The following is a 16,373-nucleotide window of genomic DNA, read 5'->3' as shown; positions in this document are numbered from 1 at the left end:
GCCCTGTGACCTAGCATGCGGAGCCAGACCCCAATCGCAGGCAGTAGAGCATCTGGTGGAGGAGGCGGGTTGCGGGGAGGGGGATCCCTGGAGAAATGGCTGATCTGATTCTAGGACTGGCATGGGAAATGTACAAGATGGACCTTATGCAAGAAAATGTTCAGGGAAGGATGGGAACATGGCAAAAGGATACAGAAAGCAGCCTGAATGGGTTCCCACTGGCTAAGTCAGAACAATGTGAACATCAACAATGAGGACAGTGACTAACTATAACCAACCTATAAAAAGATAAGAAACACTGATGCCATGCAGACATAAGTTATTAAATCAACCAAGTTTGATGAAGAATGGGATGTTTATACAGTTTCAAAGTACCTCTTCCCAAAATATGTCCTTAATTGCGAAGGGAAAAGAGGAACTTCACCGTGGAGAAGCCTGGCAGACAGCATCTGAATCAGGTGATCCAAGTGGACAGGTAATGGTGCAAAGGGAAACCGCTTATTACCTAGCAGGAAGCACTGAGAACAATGCAGCATCACTTCTGTAACATTCCTGCCAAAACTGCATCACCTGAATTTAATCACCAGGAAACATGCGATAAACCCAAATGAAGGGACTTTCTAGTAAATAACTAGCCTTTAATCTTTGAAAGTGTTGTCAAGTCATGAAATTGTCCCAGACTGAAGGACACTAAAGAGACATGAAAAGCAAGCACAAGATGCGATTCTGAACTAGACCCTTCAGCTAGCAAAGACTTTATTGGGACAACTGGCATAGTCAACCAGAATGATGACTATGAAGTAGATGTTAATATCTTGACTTTGATGGTTTTACTGTGTTTATGTGTGAGAATGTCCTTGTTTCTTTTTAATAGACTTTCAACTTTTCTGTGTGTGATTATTAAAGTTCTTATACAAAATTCACTCCTACAAAGGCTTCTTCTGTACTGTCTCACATCTGTCTCCTTTTTCCATTACCCCCAACATCCTGCTCCAGAGACGCAGGTTCCCATCCTCCTGGGCTGTTGCCATAACTTCTTAACAAGGCTCTTGCTGCTCACATCCACCCCACCCCCACTGCCAATTAAGGTTTTTCCAAAGAGCACTTCAGCTCATGCCACTTCCCGTTCCAACATTCCAATAGCTCCTCATTATCTACCAAATCAAGTACAAATTTCTTAGTGTGACTTTCAAGTTCCACTAATTCCAACTAACCTTTTCCAGGCTTTCTTCCCCCAACCTCCTCCATCACAGCCAATCACACAACACAGCTGGACCACGCAATGTTTTCTGCCCATCTTCAGGGTTCTGCTCAAATAACTCTCTCCACCAGGAAGTGCCCACCCCCAGCTCCTGCAAATTGCTCAAGACTAAGCATAAACACCAAGTTTGACCCCCACTGCTCCCCACGCCCCATTTTTCAGGACTTGCCTAGATAATCTTTGCCTGTCAGAATACCCAAAATTTAATGACGTGCCTATTACACACGTTATTCTGTTTTAGGTGGCAATTTTTGTGTATTTGTTTCAACAACTCCTAATGTGCAGGGTGAGGCAAAGCAGGCTAACAGCTGTGAGTATGTGAAACAAAGAGTTTATTCTTGTATTATTATTTATTAATTATGTATTATTTTCCATAGGAACAACTGTAAACCCACTTTTGCTCCACCCTGTATAAGGTGAGGTTTCATACCGATGAAGTATTCATCATTAATAAACTTAAGTTATAGCCACGGTTATGAATTCACACCCCCAGTTTTTATCTCACACTCTCTCGCTAGGTATTAACTTTTTAAATATTCAAATTACCTTTTGTCACCTTTCCTTCCTGAGACTAGAGTTTTCTATTTCTTGCATAAAGTACAAGCAATTTCTACCTCTTTTCTACATAAATTTTTGGTCTTGGCCATACCACAATTATCATAAATCCAGAGGTTTACAGATCAATTAAGTCTTGGCCATATCAATATTTATTATAAATCCAGAGGTTTACTTATATGCAATTACATTTTAGCTTCATCATTACCTTACAAAATAAAACTCTTAAAACTGAAAACAAAGCCTGTGCTTGACAAGTTTAAAACTAGAAATTCTAAAGTTTAAGGTGAAGACATTACCCATTTAACATGCTTATATCTCCTGGACTTTCATTAATAAATATTGGAAAGTGGTCCACAAAAAATATACAATTTAATGGCTATATTTAAACATAAGCAAAGAGCCAATATTTTCATCTTGATTTGAATTTAGTAAATAAAATGATACATTATTTAGCCACAGAGCTGAAATTTTATCAGTAAATAAGTGATATGAACCTAAAGCAATAGTTGAAAGCCTGGGGGAGGGGAGTATTACTTTAGAGAAAAAAATTAATGACAGCAAAGCATTAGGGGAAGTGAGTGTTACTCCTAAATTTCGGTGATTAATATGACATCTGCTATTACTTTAAACACAACAAGAACAGAAAAGGTCAGACACACCCAGAACTTCAATATTGCAAAAGGCATCAAATCAATAAAAAGTAAATCTCTAGGTCCTCTTTTCAGTGTGTCACCAGGATGAAAACTGCATGCAGTTGAATACTTTTGAGTTGATTTAACTGAAACCATGACTTTTATTAACTTTCTAAGGTACAAAGTAAACAGTTCAAAATGTTTAGATCATAAAAGGTGGGCATACTAACATATAAACCGAGGATACTTGTGATGTTAAAAGCAAAATGCATAAAAGCACATTATACATAGTGATTTGTAGATTAAAATACACTAAAGTTTGCTGTTGTTTTTTAAATAAAAGTATCACCACTTTTAACCAGAAATACCACAGATGAATGAAAGTGAATGAATCATCAGGAGAAGCAAGTCTCATTTGAAGATCATTTCTAATATTTAGAATACTAACTTGCAGGAATTCTAGATACACTAGCAACTTCAAAATCAAAATATTATGAGACAAATAATAAGAAAAGGAAAATTCCATTTTTTCATTTCCAAATGACCTAAGTAATCTTTAATAGATTTGTTATAGTAAGCACCAATAATCAATCAATCTCTCCCTCCACCCCAAACCCATCAACCTTTCATCCTTTTCATTACAAAGAGATATTTAAAGCTCAAGGGTTTACTCAGAAAGTTTACTAAGAGACGGCAATCTCTGTAACAAGCTTCTGGAATTCTGCAGGTTTGGGTTTATTATAGAAAGGGTATTTCAAAAAACTCTAGGGACATTTAAAAAATAAAAAAATATTTGTAGATTATTTACTAAATTGTTCCATTCTATCATGGAAAAAAAATGCAGCATATATTAAGATAAATACCTGACTGCTTGTCTTGAAACCTACCGAAATATGCCCTTTGAAATAGTGAACTTTATATTCAAAAGTCTAAGTCTATGTTAGCACTGTTTTATGATGCTATCAAAGTGACTACCCCATCACCATAAACACCCAATGTTATGTCAACAGAAAAACCTGTTTCCAAAAGGAATGGTGTAACTTAAAAGGATAAGAAATTCACAGTAAGTGTCAAATTTTGCAAAAAGAAAGATCTGATTTTAAAAATTTTGCTTTTCAAAGTAAAATGATAGGTCACGCCTACTGGCTTTTAGTTTTAAATGGTAAGTGATTTTTCTATACGGACCACCCTGGAAACTGCAGAGCTAGACTTGTGATTAAAGCATACTTGAAACTACATTACTAGTAGCAGATGTGTTAAGGGGTGAAGACCCTTAGAGAGCATATATTTCAAGTCATTCTCTTTAAAGAAACTGAGGCTGGGAGATCTCTGACTGACTCAAGGTTAGTTTTGTTGTGTCCAAGCTGGCAGGGGAATGCCAATCTACATGACACAACGAGGTCCAGTGTCCACTCTGAACTTTACATTCAGCTTTTGCCATAATTTACTTTACAATGTGGCACGCGGACGGACATCCATTCACTGGAAATTATTAACAGACAGATGACTTTTGTCACCACTCCCACAGAATGCCCAGAGCCTGCAAAGTGCAACACACACTTCTCAGCCATTACTCATTTTTGCCAGCTTGAAAATTTAATCTGGATTAGAATCATTTTTCTTATTTGAATAGGGCACTCCTTCCGTGGCATAACAGCCAAGAAGGCTAACACAAATAAAGTAATATCTTTCTGTTTTGTTAACTACCACTGGGTGTATCCAATAGCAGAGACCAGTGATTTTCAACTTTTGGAACTCAAGACACATTTCCCCTTCTAAAATGTACTGAGGATACCGAAGAACTTTGGTTCCTATGAATTATATCTACTGATATTTACCATGATTAGAAATTATAGCTAATATTTATTTTAAATAATTTGAAAATAAGTCATTACATGTTAACAAATACATTGTATGTGGTGACATGATATGTTTTGGCTCAAATATATAAAGAAACTCTGGCCCAATACAGATATGTTCTTGGAAAAAGAAGGAGCATTTCAATGGTCTTTTCAGATAAGCGCAGATATGATTCTTTTACACTATATTGAAAATTGACAGTAAGTAGTTTCTTAAAAGTGAGGTGCAATGTGGAATCTGAAAACATGGATATCTCTGAACTTTTCTTACACTATTCCATTAAAATTCATTGGTCTATCTTCCATTTTCAATGGGTCTTTAAACGATGCATAACTTTTGACCTCATGAAACTCCTGAGGTCTCAGGAACCTCAAACTGTATTTTGAGGTCTACTAGAAAACAGTTTAATAGAGTTCAACCAAAAGATAAAGAATGCTATAAAACCTACAGCAGGTACACACTGCCTTGATCCTTTACAACCCTTAGTTCATTAATTTATTCAACATTCTCTGGAGTGGGGTATCATCATTATATATTAAGAAGTAGGCAAAAATGTTGGATTTTGGTCCAAAGACACAAAATAATGAAGCTTGGATGAGGTTAAATTAAATATTACAACATAGACTAAATTCTAGAAAAAGACCTAAATTTCCTCTGATCTTTGAGCTTTATGCTGAGAATGATCAAAACAAATAGATTCGGATAATATTCACCAGGAAAAAACTATAACGAATTAGTCATCTATAAGAGACTTCAAATAACAGAGCTTTGATATTAACATTTTTGGAAAACATTAACTAGCACACAATACCAGCATATAGGTAAATGAATACAATCTGATTATAGTAACACATATAGAGAGAATTTTAGAATACTCAAAGAATACTCAAAGAGACACCAGATAACACCTCCAGTGCCCACAAATGCAGGGTAAGTTCAAGGTCACTGATTCACAGTAACATGTTTCAGGCTAGGCCAGTGGTCGGCAAACTGCGGCTCGCGAGCCACATGCGGCTCTTTGGCCCCTTGAGTGTGGCTCTTCCACAAAATACCGACTTCTGCGCATGGGCGATGAAGTTTCAATCGCACTGTACGTGCGCGCCCACACGTGGTATTTTGTGGAAGAGCCACACTCAAGGGACCAAAGAGCCGCATGTGGCTCGCGAGTCGCAGTTTGCCAACCACTGGGCTAGGCCATCAGGAGGTGCTTCATCAGTCAACTAAAAAAGCATAAATAGAAATGCAGTAGCAAAATTTTGGTGCCCAATCATAAGTTTTTTAATCAGAGTAGAACTTACTCATAAGAATTATCAATAAATACTTTTTAACTATGTACATAATACTTCTTAAAAATTTTTGTCAAATTTCATATCATGAAGAAAAAGAAAACTAAAAAAAAATGGAAACTAAAGGTTGTGAAAACACTTAAGATTTAACTAAATTAACAGTCATAGCTAAAATGTATACTAGTATAAGGTATGGTACATACCAGGTGATATTCAAAGGGCTTCTCATAAAGTAAATCTACTTAATTCCCTTTTTTCAGATAAGAAAACTACAGCCCAGAGAGGTAAAGGGAGGTGCACAGGAACGTGAAGCAGTTAAGTGGCACAGCTGGGATTTCAACCAGGGCAGCTCCGCTCTTAACTACCAGGCTACATTCCCTCAGACTAACTCACTGAAAATAACACTGCTTACCTAAATATCTACATTATGTACCAAATTTCCTTAAGTAAATCAGAGCACTAGCAGAACACGGGCTGAGTTTGGTTCTGATGAACGCTAGGCTAGCTCCTGTCTCCTGTTAAAATTTGAATTTAAGAGAGAGAGGCAGCACTAAAATGTAAGAATGTATCTTTTATGGAATGTTTGCTTCCATAAAAGCAAGAGGAGTCAGGTTTTAGACAATGATGAGAAAAAGAATGCATAAATTAAAGTTTTTGCTCTTGGTTTGCAAAAACACAAAAACAAAATAGAAGGACAGAGACACAGGAACACACACATAACCTATAGCCTGGTCATATTACCCACAAAATTAATTATTTAGGAAAATATCCATATATTCCTAGATGCCAAAGGAAAGAACTATATCTAATAACTCCGTTCTTTATATGTCCAATAAAGGAATCATTTATTACAACCATGTAATAAAAATAGTACTGAAGCAAAGTCCAATGCAAGCATTCATTATATAACTTAGAACCACCCTTTAGTCATATCTACAACCTCTTCCTTGTTTTTCTAAATATATACAGTATGCTATCTGCAATGAGGAAAGCCAAGAGATATTTTACAGTAAGTTATGTATGTCTTCTTGCAGATCTTAAGTTATAAATATACTAATTCAAAACTGCAGTGACATATTTCTCTTCCAATATGAGTAAGAAAGCAAGACTGTCCACTTAGTAATTTTAGCTGTGCTGAGTCTTTAAAGCCCTCAAATGTTAAGGAAATAGTTTATTTATATTAAAAAACCACAACTTACATACAATTAACCTAACCAGAAAAGGACAGGGAGGGTGGGGAGCTTGAGGGTAACAGATTTGAGGTTCAATTTCATTTTTCACAGCCAATGAAGTGATTAATAAAGAAAGCTAAAAAAAAAAAAAAAAAACAACGGAAGAAGAAGAAGGAAAGGAGAAAAAGAAGACTAAAACCATAAAGAAACTAATTTAAAGCAACTTTAGTGAACCAGTATACAGCTAAAGAAAAAAAAAAAAAATCCGGCGCTAGTTTGCTAAAGTAAACCTAGTAACAGACAGAGAAAACAAACTTTTCCAAAGACCTACAGCAGGCAGCGTGGCAGCAGCGGGTCGGGGGAAACACCTATATACGCTCCTTCAAAACCAACACAAATGTTTTCTCAGAGATTTTAGGAACTTTTTATTTCTCCATTTTTAAAGAAGTAATAACATTCTCCCAACAAGCAAGGGGGAGGGTGGGGGGAGACACACCCTAAATGACCATCCTGAATATATAAATAAGACAGTAAACTGAAATGTGCTTCATTTGTCAACTGTAAATGAAATGCTAGCCTTTCACCTTGTATAAAGCCATGATTTTCAAAAGGGAAGAAAAAGCCAACTTACCTTGATACATTTTCTGGAATGTACTCTAGGACCGGATAGCCATCGCTTCTCCGAGATGCCAGGTCACTGTGGGATTTCCACGAGTCCACCAAGGTATTGACAGGAGGAAAGGAACTCAGGTGCTGGAAAGATTGGTCTCTAGCCGCTCGTGACAAAGATATTGTACCTTGAGCACCAATCCTGTAGTGAAAGGACTGTCCACCTGAGTTCACACCAACAATGGCAGAGGACGGGATGCTGGCCTCTGGGTAGTAGCTCCCGTCATCTGGTTCCTGTTTAATCCCCATGGGGAAGCCGCTGCCTTCGCAGCTGCCATCGAAGCCGGGCACAGGCGGGCCTAAAATTCCTGATAGAGAATAATAGTCTTTATCATCCATAAAGGAAAAATAGGAGCTATCCATGAATGGAAATGGGTTCACGGTCGGATTCCCTTTGAAGGAGGTGCCTGAACACGAATGCTTGGTTGATTCTTGTTTTATTGGTACTGAGAATGGGGAAGCGGGATTCATCTTGCTATTTCCTCTTAGACACGAGCTGCTAAAAACTCCATCTGGCTCTGGTTTTATGTACGGGATGATGTTAAGTTGGCCTGTCACACCGTTGGAGGTGGCATTCTCTGCTTCCTCGATCTTGGGAAAGGAGACCTCATGAGCACCTTTCTCGTGTGTGTCTGGGCTGGAAACCACGTCCCGGGCTGCACTGGATCCCAGAGGAGTGCCTGAAGCAGTGTAGCTGAAGGCATTGCTAACGGGGCTGCAGATGGACCCCACGGTGCTAGCAGTTGGACTGGAAAGCGTGGATCTGTTATTCGTGTTGGAAGGGCTGGAAACAGAGCACCTTGAATTGTTGATATTGGCCGGGCTGGACACTGCAGATCGCAAAGTGACATTTGGACTGGAGACTGGAGATTTTACACTGCAGTGACTTGGAGGGCTGGAAACTGGGGATTTCATGCTACTTAATGGACTTGAGAGAGGAGAGCCCACATTGCTAGCATGCGCTGGGCTGTGCGACCTGGAACCTCGAGTCTCGATATTCGGGGAGCAGGTCAAGGGGGTCCCCTGGGTGATAGGGCTGTGCACTGTGAAACTGCCAAAGCTGGCCGAGGTGGAGGACACAGAGCTGAGTCCAGCGGGGCTGCACGCCGAAGATGTCATGTTCAGAGGGCTGCAAACAGACGGGCTCTTCTCATGACACAGGAGAGGGCTTTTAACGATGGTACGCATGGCCCCGCCATTTACAGAGCTCCCCGAGTCAGCCATGAATGATCTCAAGGGCCTGCTCATCCCTGCAGTGGAAGGACAATGGCCATTTTCTTTATAAAATTTCACCAACTGTTCAACATTCTGATAAATCTTTGCTGGACTCAGGCTTCCTTGCTGGTTCTGCGGATCATAGGTATACTCGGCATCTCTAATAGAATCCATGTATAAACCCATGGACTCAGCTACAGTTACTGAAAGTTCCTTAGATTCCAGCTCCGTTTTAATATCAGATGTTAAAATCCCAGGCCGATGACTGTCTTGCTGAAGGCAAGGGAGTAGTTCATGTTTTTCTTTGCTGCTTCCTTGAGGACTGTTGTTTGGAATAGCACCGGAAACACAGCTTACATTGACAATCTCCATGCAGTTGTTCTCCTCGGTCCTCTCTGTAGGTCCCAGGGATGAATGATCCACAGCCTGAGAAACTTGACCCCACCGTCGTTCCATATCTAGACCTTCAGGGAGACTGTGGTAGCCTTTGGTCTCCATAGCTAACAAATAAATTTACATTAAAAAATCGAATTAGAGTCATTTATAACATTACTCTAACATTATTCTTAAATTCCATTTACTAAGCCAGCAATTTTCAACTGGAGTGCCGCAAGAATTTTTAAAACGTGCAATACCTGACTATTTTGTCAGGGGCCCTGACCTTTTTTGCTATTTGATTGTCAAGTAAAAACATGACAACAGCCAACATAACAACAGCCGTCCAGTGTGAATGAATCAAAATTATACCTATTTTTATCAGATATAGACAAAAATAAAACATATTTTTGGGTGTGCCACAGAATTTTAGTAATTAGTATGTGTGCCAGGAGAAGAAAATGGTTGAAAATAGCTGTACTAAGCTGTAAGTGCATATTCTATTTATTATAAGCAACACTTGTATTAAAATTGTTACCTGTCTAGGTGCTGATACAACAGAGTACTGACTATAAGAAGCACATATAAAACTACTTTTCATCCAAGTAAAAGTAACATATTTCTATAATACAGCCTTTAGAGTTCACAAAGACTATTTACAAATGCTAGCTTATTTAATATTCAAAGTCATCCTGGGGACCATGAAGTAAACAGAGGAAACTGAGGACTTAGTGAGGTAGGTGGCTTGCCCAAGGTCAAAGGCATAGTAAGTGACAAAGGCAGGTTTAAAACTAAATATTCTACCTCCAAAGCCTTTTGAATCTTTGGGGTATATGGAAGATACTTCCCATATCTAAAACATGGCTTTATTAAAAATAATAAGAAAATGCAATTAATGCTACCATTTCCCAATATAAAGTTATGGAGTAAATTATCACAGGAAAAACAGTCAGATTTAAAAAAAAAATTGATTGTGATCAAGATAATTAAATGTCAAGTCTAAAAAGTAAAGATTCATCTATCCTGATTAATTAAGATGGTCCAAAGCTCAGAGGGGCTATGTCGGGAATGACAGGACTCTTCTCTGTATCTCAGCCCAGGTGAGGACTCTGATGTGCACCCTGACCTGGTGGTGTTCCTCCTGCTAAAAAGACTCCCAACAGACAGGCAGTTTCAGTCTCCACTGTAAATGGAGGAAGTTCAAGATGGGTCCAACGTACGTGTTCATTCATTCAACAAATACTTACCAAGGGTGTGCTACATCCTGGGCCTACAACCAATCACTGAATCTATGGTGCTAAAGAAAACAGGCACAGTCCCCATCCTCAGGGAGCCCGCAGGATTGTTGTAGCTATACAATCATATCCATTGGCTCTCTCTCTATATATATTTCATTGACATAATAATTGTAATAGGCTATATTTATATAATTCTCATGCATCACATAATTCAATGCAATATTATAAGCCTTTCTCAAACATTAACTTATTTACCCTTATAAGTATAAACAATCCTTTAAAATTGGTAAAAGTATTATCCAAATGATACAGTGGGGAAACTGAGGCACTGGGCACACAGCTAAGTGGCAGAACTGGAATCTGATCCCATGTCCCTTTCTCCATGGTTATCTCAACTTGGCACCACTGACGTTTTGGGCCTGATAATTCTTTGTTGTGGAGGTCTGTCCCATGCACTGTAAGATGTTTAACACATCCCTGACCCTTTCCCACCAGATGCCAGTAGCAGTCCCTATTGTCCCCAGTTGTGACAACCAAAAATGTCTCCAGACATTGCCAAATGTTCCTGGAATGGGGGAAGGGGGGATTCCTCCCACACTCACCATTGAGAACTACCACGTAAAGAAAACTAACTTATTCTGAGTAAAAATTTCATTTGTACATTGTTATAAACCTCCTAAAATTATTATGCATTTTTCAAATCCTTTCAGTTGTGTAAACAAACTATGACCCAAGTGAAGGTCCTGATCTTAAACGTGCCGTTTCTACAGATCTGTGCACAAGCATTACTTTCGGCCTCTCATCCTTTCCCCTGCTTTGCCACTCACACCTTCAATCTTCCTACTTTCCTCTCATTACAAAGAGACTAGGGAGCCCTTTTGTTACAGAACTTGTATTAATTGACACACAAAAATAATGATGACTCTACCAAATAAATTGGCAATAGCTATGAGAAGGCTCTATAATGAAATTTAATGCCCAAATCGTCTGCTATTGTAACTACTTTAACTTTTCTGTATTCTACAGTAGAATGTAAGGTCCCAGAAGGCAGAAGATTTATAAATTTCACCAGTGCATCCCAAGCTAATAGTATAGTGAAAACAACAACAAAAACACACAAAAAACGTAACCATTATAATCAATACTAATTTAAAACCATACATAAAAACCTACCAATTATGTAGCCTCCTTTTACATAAAGAGCATTAGTCTATAAATTCCTAATAAAAAATTAATCCACAAAACACTGGAAAATAAATCAAATTACAGAGGCTGAGGTGGTTATCTGGTAACTCCAGCCAAAAAATTCAGTAAGGATAAAAACCAAGTAAAAGCTGAAACAACAACAACAACAACAAAACACACACAATAACTACCACTAGTGAAATGGGATAGAAATGGCTACCACTGGCATTTTCTCCTTTACTAAAAAACCATTTAGTCATAGTCACAGGTTGAAAAGGACCAGTAAACACTATGTGCTTTTTCAACTTCTATCTAAGAATATTCTGTCCTCCCCATACAAGACTTGAAGGGATGTACATCTAAGGTATAGATGTTTTGGCTCCAAATTCATTAAACACAAGTAACATGGCTGTCTATTCGTGTTCAAAACTGAACACCTTCTGTGTATCACCACTCGCTCCTCAACCCAGTCCCTCAACCCATGATCCCTGTTTGGTAAACTGCTCCACCCTCTCCCCAAATGCCTGGAATTCACCCTTGCCTAAGCACCTTTACTAAAGGCCTCCACAGACCCACCCCTCCCCACTTCCACACTGACAGCCTCTCCCCAGGTCCTGGGGAACGGGCCTACCTTCCCGGAGTCTGAAGGGAAATCTCCATGCAGATCCCTCTCCAAAACTCCACAGTTCAAATTCTCCTTCAGAAAGGATGATCACTTACTGCATTTGTAAAGGCTCGCAGTGGAAATCTGCAGCTAAAACTCCCGGGCAGCTCCACAGTGCAGAAACCTGTTTCCCTTTGAATCCAGAACACCTACTGATATTCCAAGGGAGGTTTTTCATCACTCTGCCCTCAAGTAGGAATCATAGCTCAGATTTATGAATCCTTATGAAGATTTGAAGAGAATCTATATGGGAGATGGCAGGCAAGGACAATCATAAACTACAAGCAAGCACCTTATCAGCTAACATCATGCAGCTGAGCACAACTTTTCAAGTCCTGTTTAGCCATCCTTAAACTCCCTTAACAATAAGATAATATAGCCTGCCTTTCACTACGTTACTGACAGGGCTATCATTATAGAATGTGCAACAGGCTTTGCTGAAATCCAAATTAGCTTTGTAGGTATTCTCACCTATCAGCCTAAGGCACCTCTCAACAAAGAAAAGAGAGTAAAGGTTGGCAACAGTCAAACAGAAAAACAGAGGACATCAAGCGTCTGTATGGCTTCCACTGGAAACACTTTTAAAGATCAGATATTTTCAAAAAATAGATTTACTGAAATATTTTACCCTGAGTTCTCCCTATTATTTTAATTCATCTTCTCTGTAAAGAAATGTATCCGGTTAGAAATTTGTTCCCTATGTTGTCCAGGAAACCCAACTTTTTGTCCTTTCGGAATTGGCATAATGACCATGGTGGTTTCAAGAGAATTTCGGTCAACTCAAACTTACTAGTGAATACTAAAAATACTAGTTGGTGCATATGATTCTCATAGAACGAACTTACTATCCACAGGGTAAAGGGAGAGTTTTTTATTACTAGCCTATAGGATACTGGTATAGAAACCTAGCTTATATAAAATAAAATTTGCCTCCCTTACAATGAAGATTACAGCAGAGACCTTCTCTGGACAAAGTAAAATAACGACTAGAACCCTTTAATTTTCATGTGAATGGCCTCATCACAAAACATAATGGAAATTTCACATAAGAAAAGTAAGGGCAAGCTCTGCTAGAAGTTCTACCTTACGCCATATGTATGCTCTTAAATACTATTTTTGCAAAGGAAAAATCTGACTTTAAAATTTTGTTTTATACCCTGTATTAAATTGTCCTTTTCCATAAGGAAGTAGTTTTTTTTTCAGAAATATTAACAAAAACTCCTGCAAATTTGTATTTTATCTGAAAACATTTTCACTTTTAATATCCCCCATAGTTCCATTTTAAATGCATCATTTTCTATAGTTATTTCACTATAACATGGCATCTAAAAGACCAGAATCTTTAAGAATGACACAATTTTCACTGGTTGCATAGTTGTAAGTTTGTTGTATGTAACTATTTTTCTGTCATTCCCACTACAGAACCATGATTATGTTCCCCTCCTTTACAGATGAGGTAAATGATAGAAACCTGCCCAAGGTCACCGAAGAGAGCAGGAGAACCAGTTAGAACTGCGCACACCTGATTTCTATTCACTCACCTAATTCACTGAGCCACCTGATCTTTCCAAAATCCCCAAACAAAACTATTTCTTCTCCCTTAAAGGAAAAAGCTCACCTTTAGATTATTTTTAAAAACTTCTCTCCTCGACCATTTCCATGATAGCATGCCATGAAGGCACACATAAAATTAAAACTTCACAGCAGAACTTCACAGATGGAGAACGCTGTTATCATTACTATGTAAATATCATCAATAACAGCACCTAGAGAAATGGAAATGGTGCATTTGGAATTCAGCACTTTCCAAAATTTGCCTCCTATCAAGTAAAAGTTTTCCTAACTTCTATGAAATAGTTAAAACCGAGGGTGCCATAAACCATTATGATTTAAACCTGATTTTAAAAAATTCAGTAGGAGAAGTCATGCACCTAAATCCAGTAGAAGGGTCCGGGTGACACCAAAACAAGCTCCATCCCTTTTCCCCTGCCTTCAGAATTCCAACTGATGCCACAGAAAGAAGAGCCTCTCTCAAGAGTTTCATGAATACCCAGGAATGGGGAATTCACGAATTTCCAGAGTCTCCTTCATGCAGGATCTATCAGGATCGCTATCTCCTTCAACTGCCCTTAATAAGCTACACCTCCAGCTATGATTTGGGTGTTTCTGCAACTGATAGAGGAGAGAAATATCATTCAAAGGTCCTTTAAAAACTGTACAAGGCGAAGGACCCGAAATTCATCCTGGGGAAAAGGAGAAGGGTGATGATAGACCTCCCACTGCCAAAAGCGGCTGAAAGCCGCTCGTTAGAGGGCATTTATCCAAAGTGGCCAAACTTTCCCAAAATAGTCCTCTGGCAGCCAAAGGGGGGAAAAAGTGGAAAACCAAAACAAAACAACAAGCACACAGCCCCATACCGACCGTGCCTCCGAATTACGCAGCCACTTCTCCCAGCAAAGTGCACGCTCCCGCGCCACGGCCGCACGCCCGGGCCGGCAAGCGGCGCCCCGCCGCGCACCCCCACACACCTGCCTCGGCCGGGGTCCGTCTCGGCGTCTACCTGTTGCAGCGCTCGCCAACGCCACGACACTCCAGCTGTGGAGCCCCCCCAAATCCAACCACATCCAGGCCAGCGACTGCCGCTCCCCTGTAGCGGGAGCGCCCGAGGAGGCAGCAACGCTCTTGCACCCAGGTGACTGCACGGGCTTCCTCCAGCAGCCTGAAGTTGGCTAGCGTCTCCCCCGTCCAATGACACCCCGGGCGCCGAGGGGCGGAGAGGACCCGGCGGGGCCAGGGGTAGGAGCTGGGCCAGGGCGGGCGAAATGGGGAGGGAGAGAGGAGAGAGGACGGGTGGAAGCCCGGAGGGGGAGTGGGCCCTTTTTAAAGCGGGTCACATGTCCAGATAAAGTTCAGGCTGCTATCCCGCCCCCTGAGCCCTTGCTATTGGCCCAGGGGGAAGCCAGGCTCCACGCTGCTTGGGCGAGGATGGCTTCTCATTGGGCAATTGTGGCTGTCAGTCACCAGGAGGACGACATGACTGATACAAAGTTGCTGCGACACAGCCTGGACTCGGCGGCTCCCTTAAAGCCGCACGGGCGACTGGGGTGCCCAGCAGCGGCTACGACACCAGGCAGCAGGCCCCCTGCGCACGCTGACCCCCGCCCCTCGCTCAGCAGCCCTCAGCTTACTCGCGCCACCTGGCTCTCCTGCCCACCCTACGATAGCTGAAAAGACATGCAAAGTGTGGTGACGCGTCAAAGTCGGCTTTTCCGAGAGCCAGTCAAGGTGTAATCCCCTCACGCTCTCCACCTGCAGCGCCAGGTGAAGGGCAGCCCTGGCCCAGACTCCACCCGCAGCGTCCGCTCTCCGGGGAGGACTCCCGCGGGGGCCGCACCGACCCCCAAGGTCCTCTCCACGCCCCTTTCCTGGGTTTCCGAGTTACCTCTCAGCAGAGCAGCCGCAGTGTCTGCTGCCAGCTTGCAAGAGGATCACGTTCCCACTTGATTTGAATTTCCTTGTTTTAACCGTGCAGGAAAAGTGGGTGATTTCAGCGTCGCCGAGCCTTTTAAACACAGCCTCTCACCCACTTCCTCACCCCCCCCCCCCCAAACCAAAAAAAAAAAAAAAAAGTACCAGGGTCAGGAGCTGCTGCTCTCTCTCCTTACAATTTTGTTACTGTCCTTACTACTTTAGCGTTGGATTTTTCCACTAGTTCAATTAGAAAGAAAAGCCTTCGGTCGAGGACATTCACTTCTTTATAATGGGTGGCAGTGGTTGCATATAACTGGGGGGGGACATACAGAAGAGGGGGAAGGAACTGAACTGTTTTCTAAGGATACGGCATCTGCAAGAAGAAATGTCCGATTCCCTCCAACCGCCCCTACCTCAACTCTCCCCCCGCCCACCCAACCTCTGGACTTCTTAACTCCGATATCTAAGGACGTTGAGGGTCCGCGTGTGCGGCTCGGTTTTAGGCTCCCAGCTGGCTCCAAATCAGCACCAGTGACGTACACGCCTAAATCTGGTACCCTGGCCCTCGGCGACCTGCCTGCAGCCGGGCGCCAGCAGCTGCTCAGCCTCCCGCCTCACCCTCGCCCCGCGCCCGCGTTAAGTCGTGGGGAAGGCGTTCACCCTGTGCCCAAAGGCCCCTCTTCGCCTTGCAGTTAATTAAGCTTCGGGATTTCGGACCCTGAAAGCAAGAAGACTCAAACTTCCAGCCATTGCAGGCAGGGAACTCCCTGCTAGCGGAGGCGACGGA

General features: G+C 41.2%; 1 protein-coding gene across 1 annotated transcript in view; it reads right to left on the bottom strand.

The window, feature by feature from the left end:
* NR3C2 (nuclear receptor subfamily 3 group C member 2) overlaps window positions 1-15,661 on the bottom strand; it is a 284,982-nt gene extending 269,321 nt beyond the window's left edge. The window contains exons 1-2 of the mRNA XM_081090950.1: window positions 15,304-15,661; window positions 7,401-9,153 (exon numbers count right to left, since the gene is read on the bottom strand). Coding sequence (XP_080947076.1) covers window positions 7,401-9,151 — 1,751 coding nt within the window. The 5' untranslated portion in view covers window positions 9,152-9,153; window positions 15,304-15,661. The remainder of the gene's footprint in view (window positions 1-7,400; window positions 9,154-15,303) is intronic.
* Window positions 15,662-16,373: the final 712 nt, after the last annotated feature.

The sequence above is a fragment of the Myotis nattereri genome, assembly GCF_964212035.1.
Source record: "Myotis nattereri genome assembly, chromosome: 5".
Classification (NCBI taxonomy): domain Eukaryota; kingdom Metazoa; phylum Chordata; class Mammalia; order Chiroptera; family Vespertilionidae; genus Myotis; species Myotis nattereri.
Note: the sequence above shows the minus strand (reverse complement) of the source record. Positions and strands in the feature narration are given on the sequence as shown.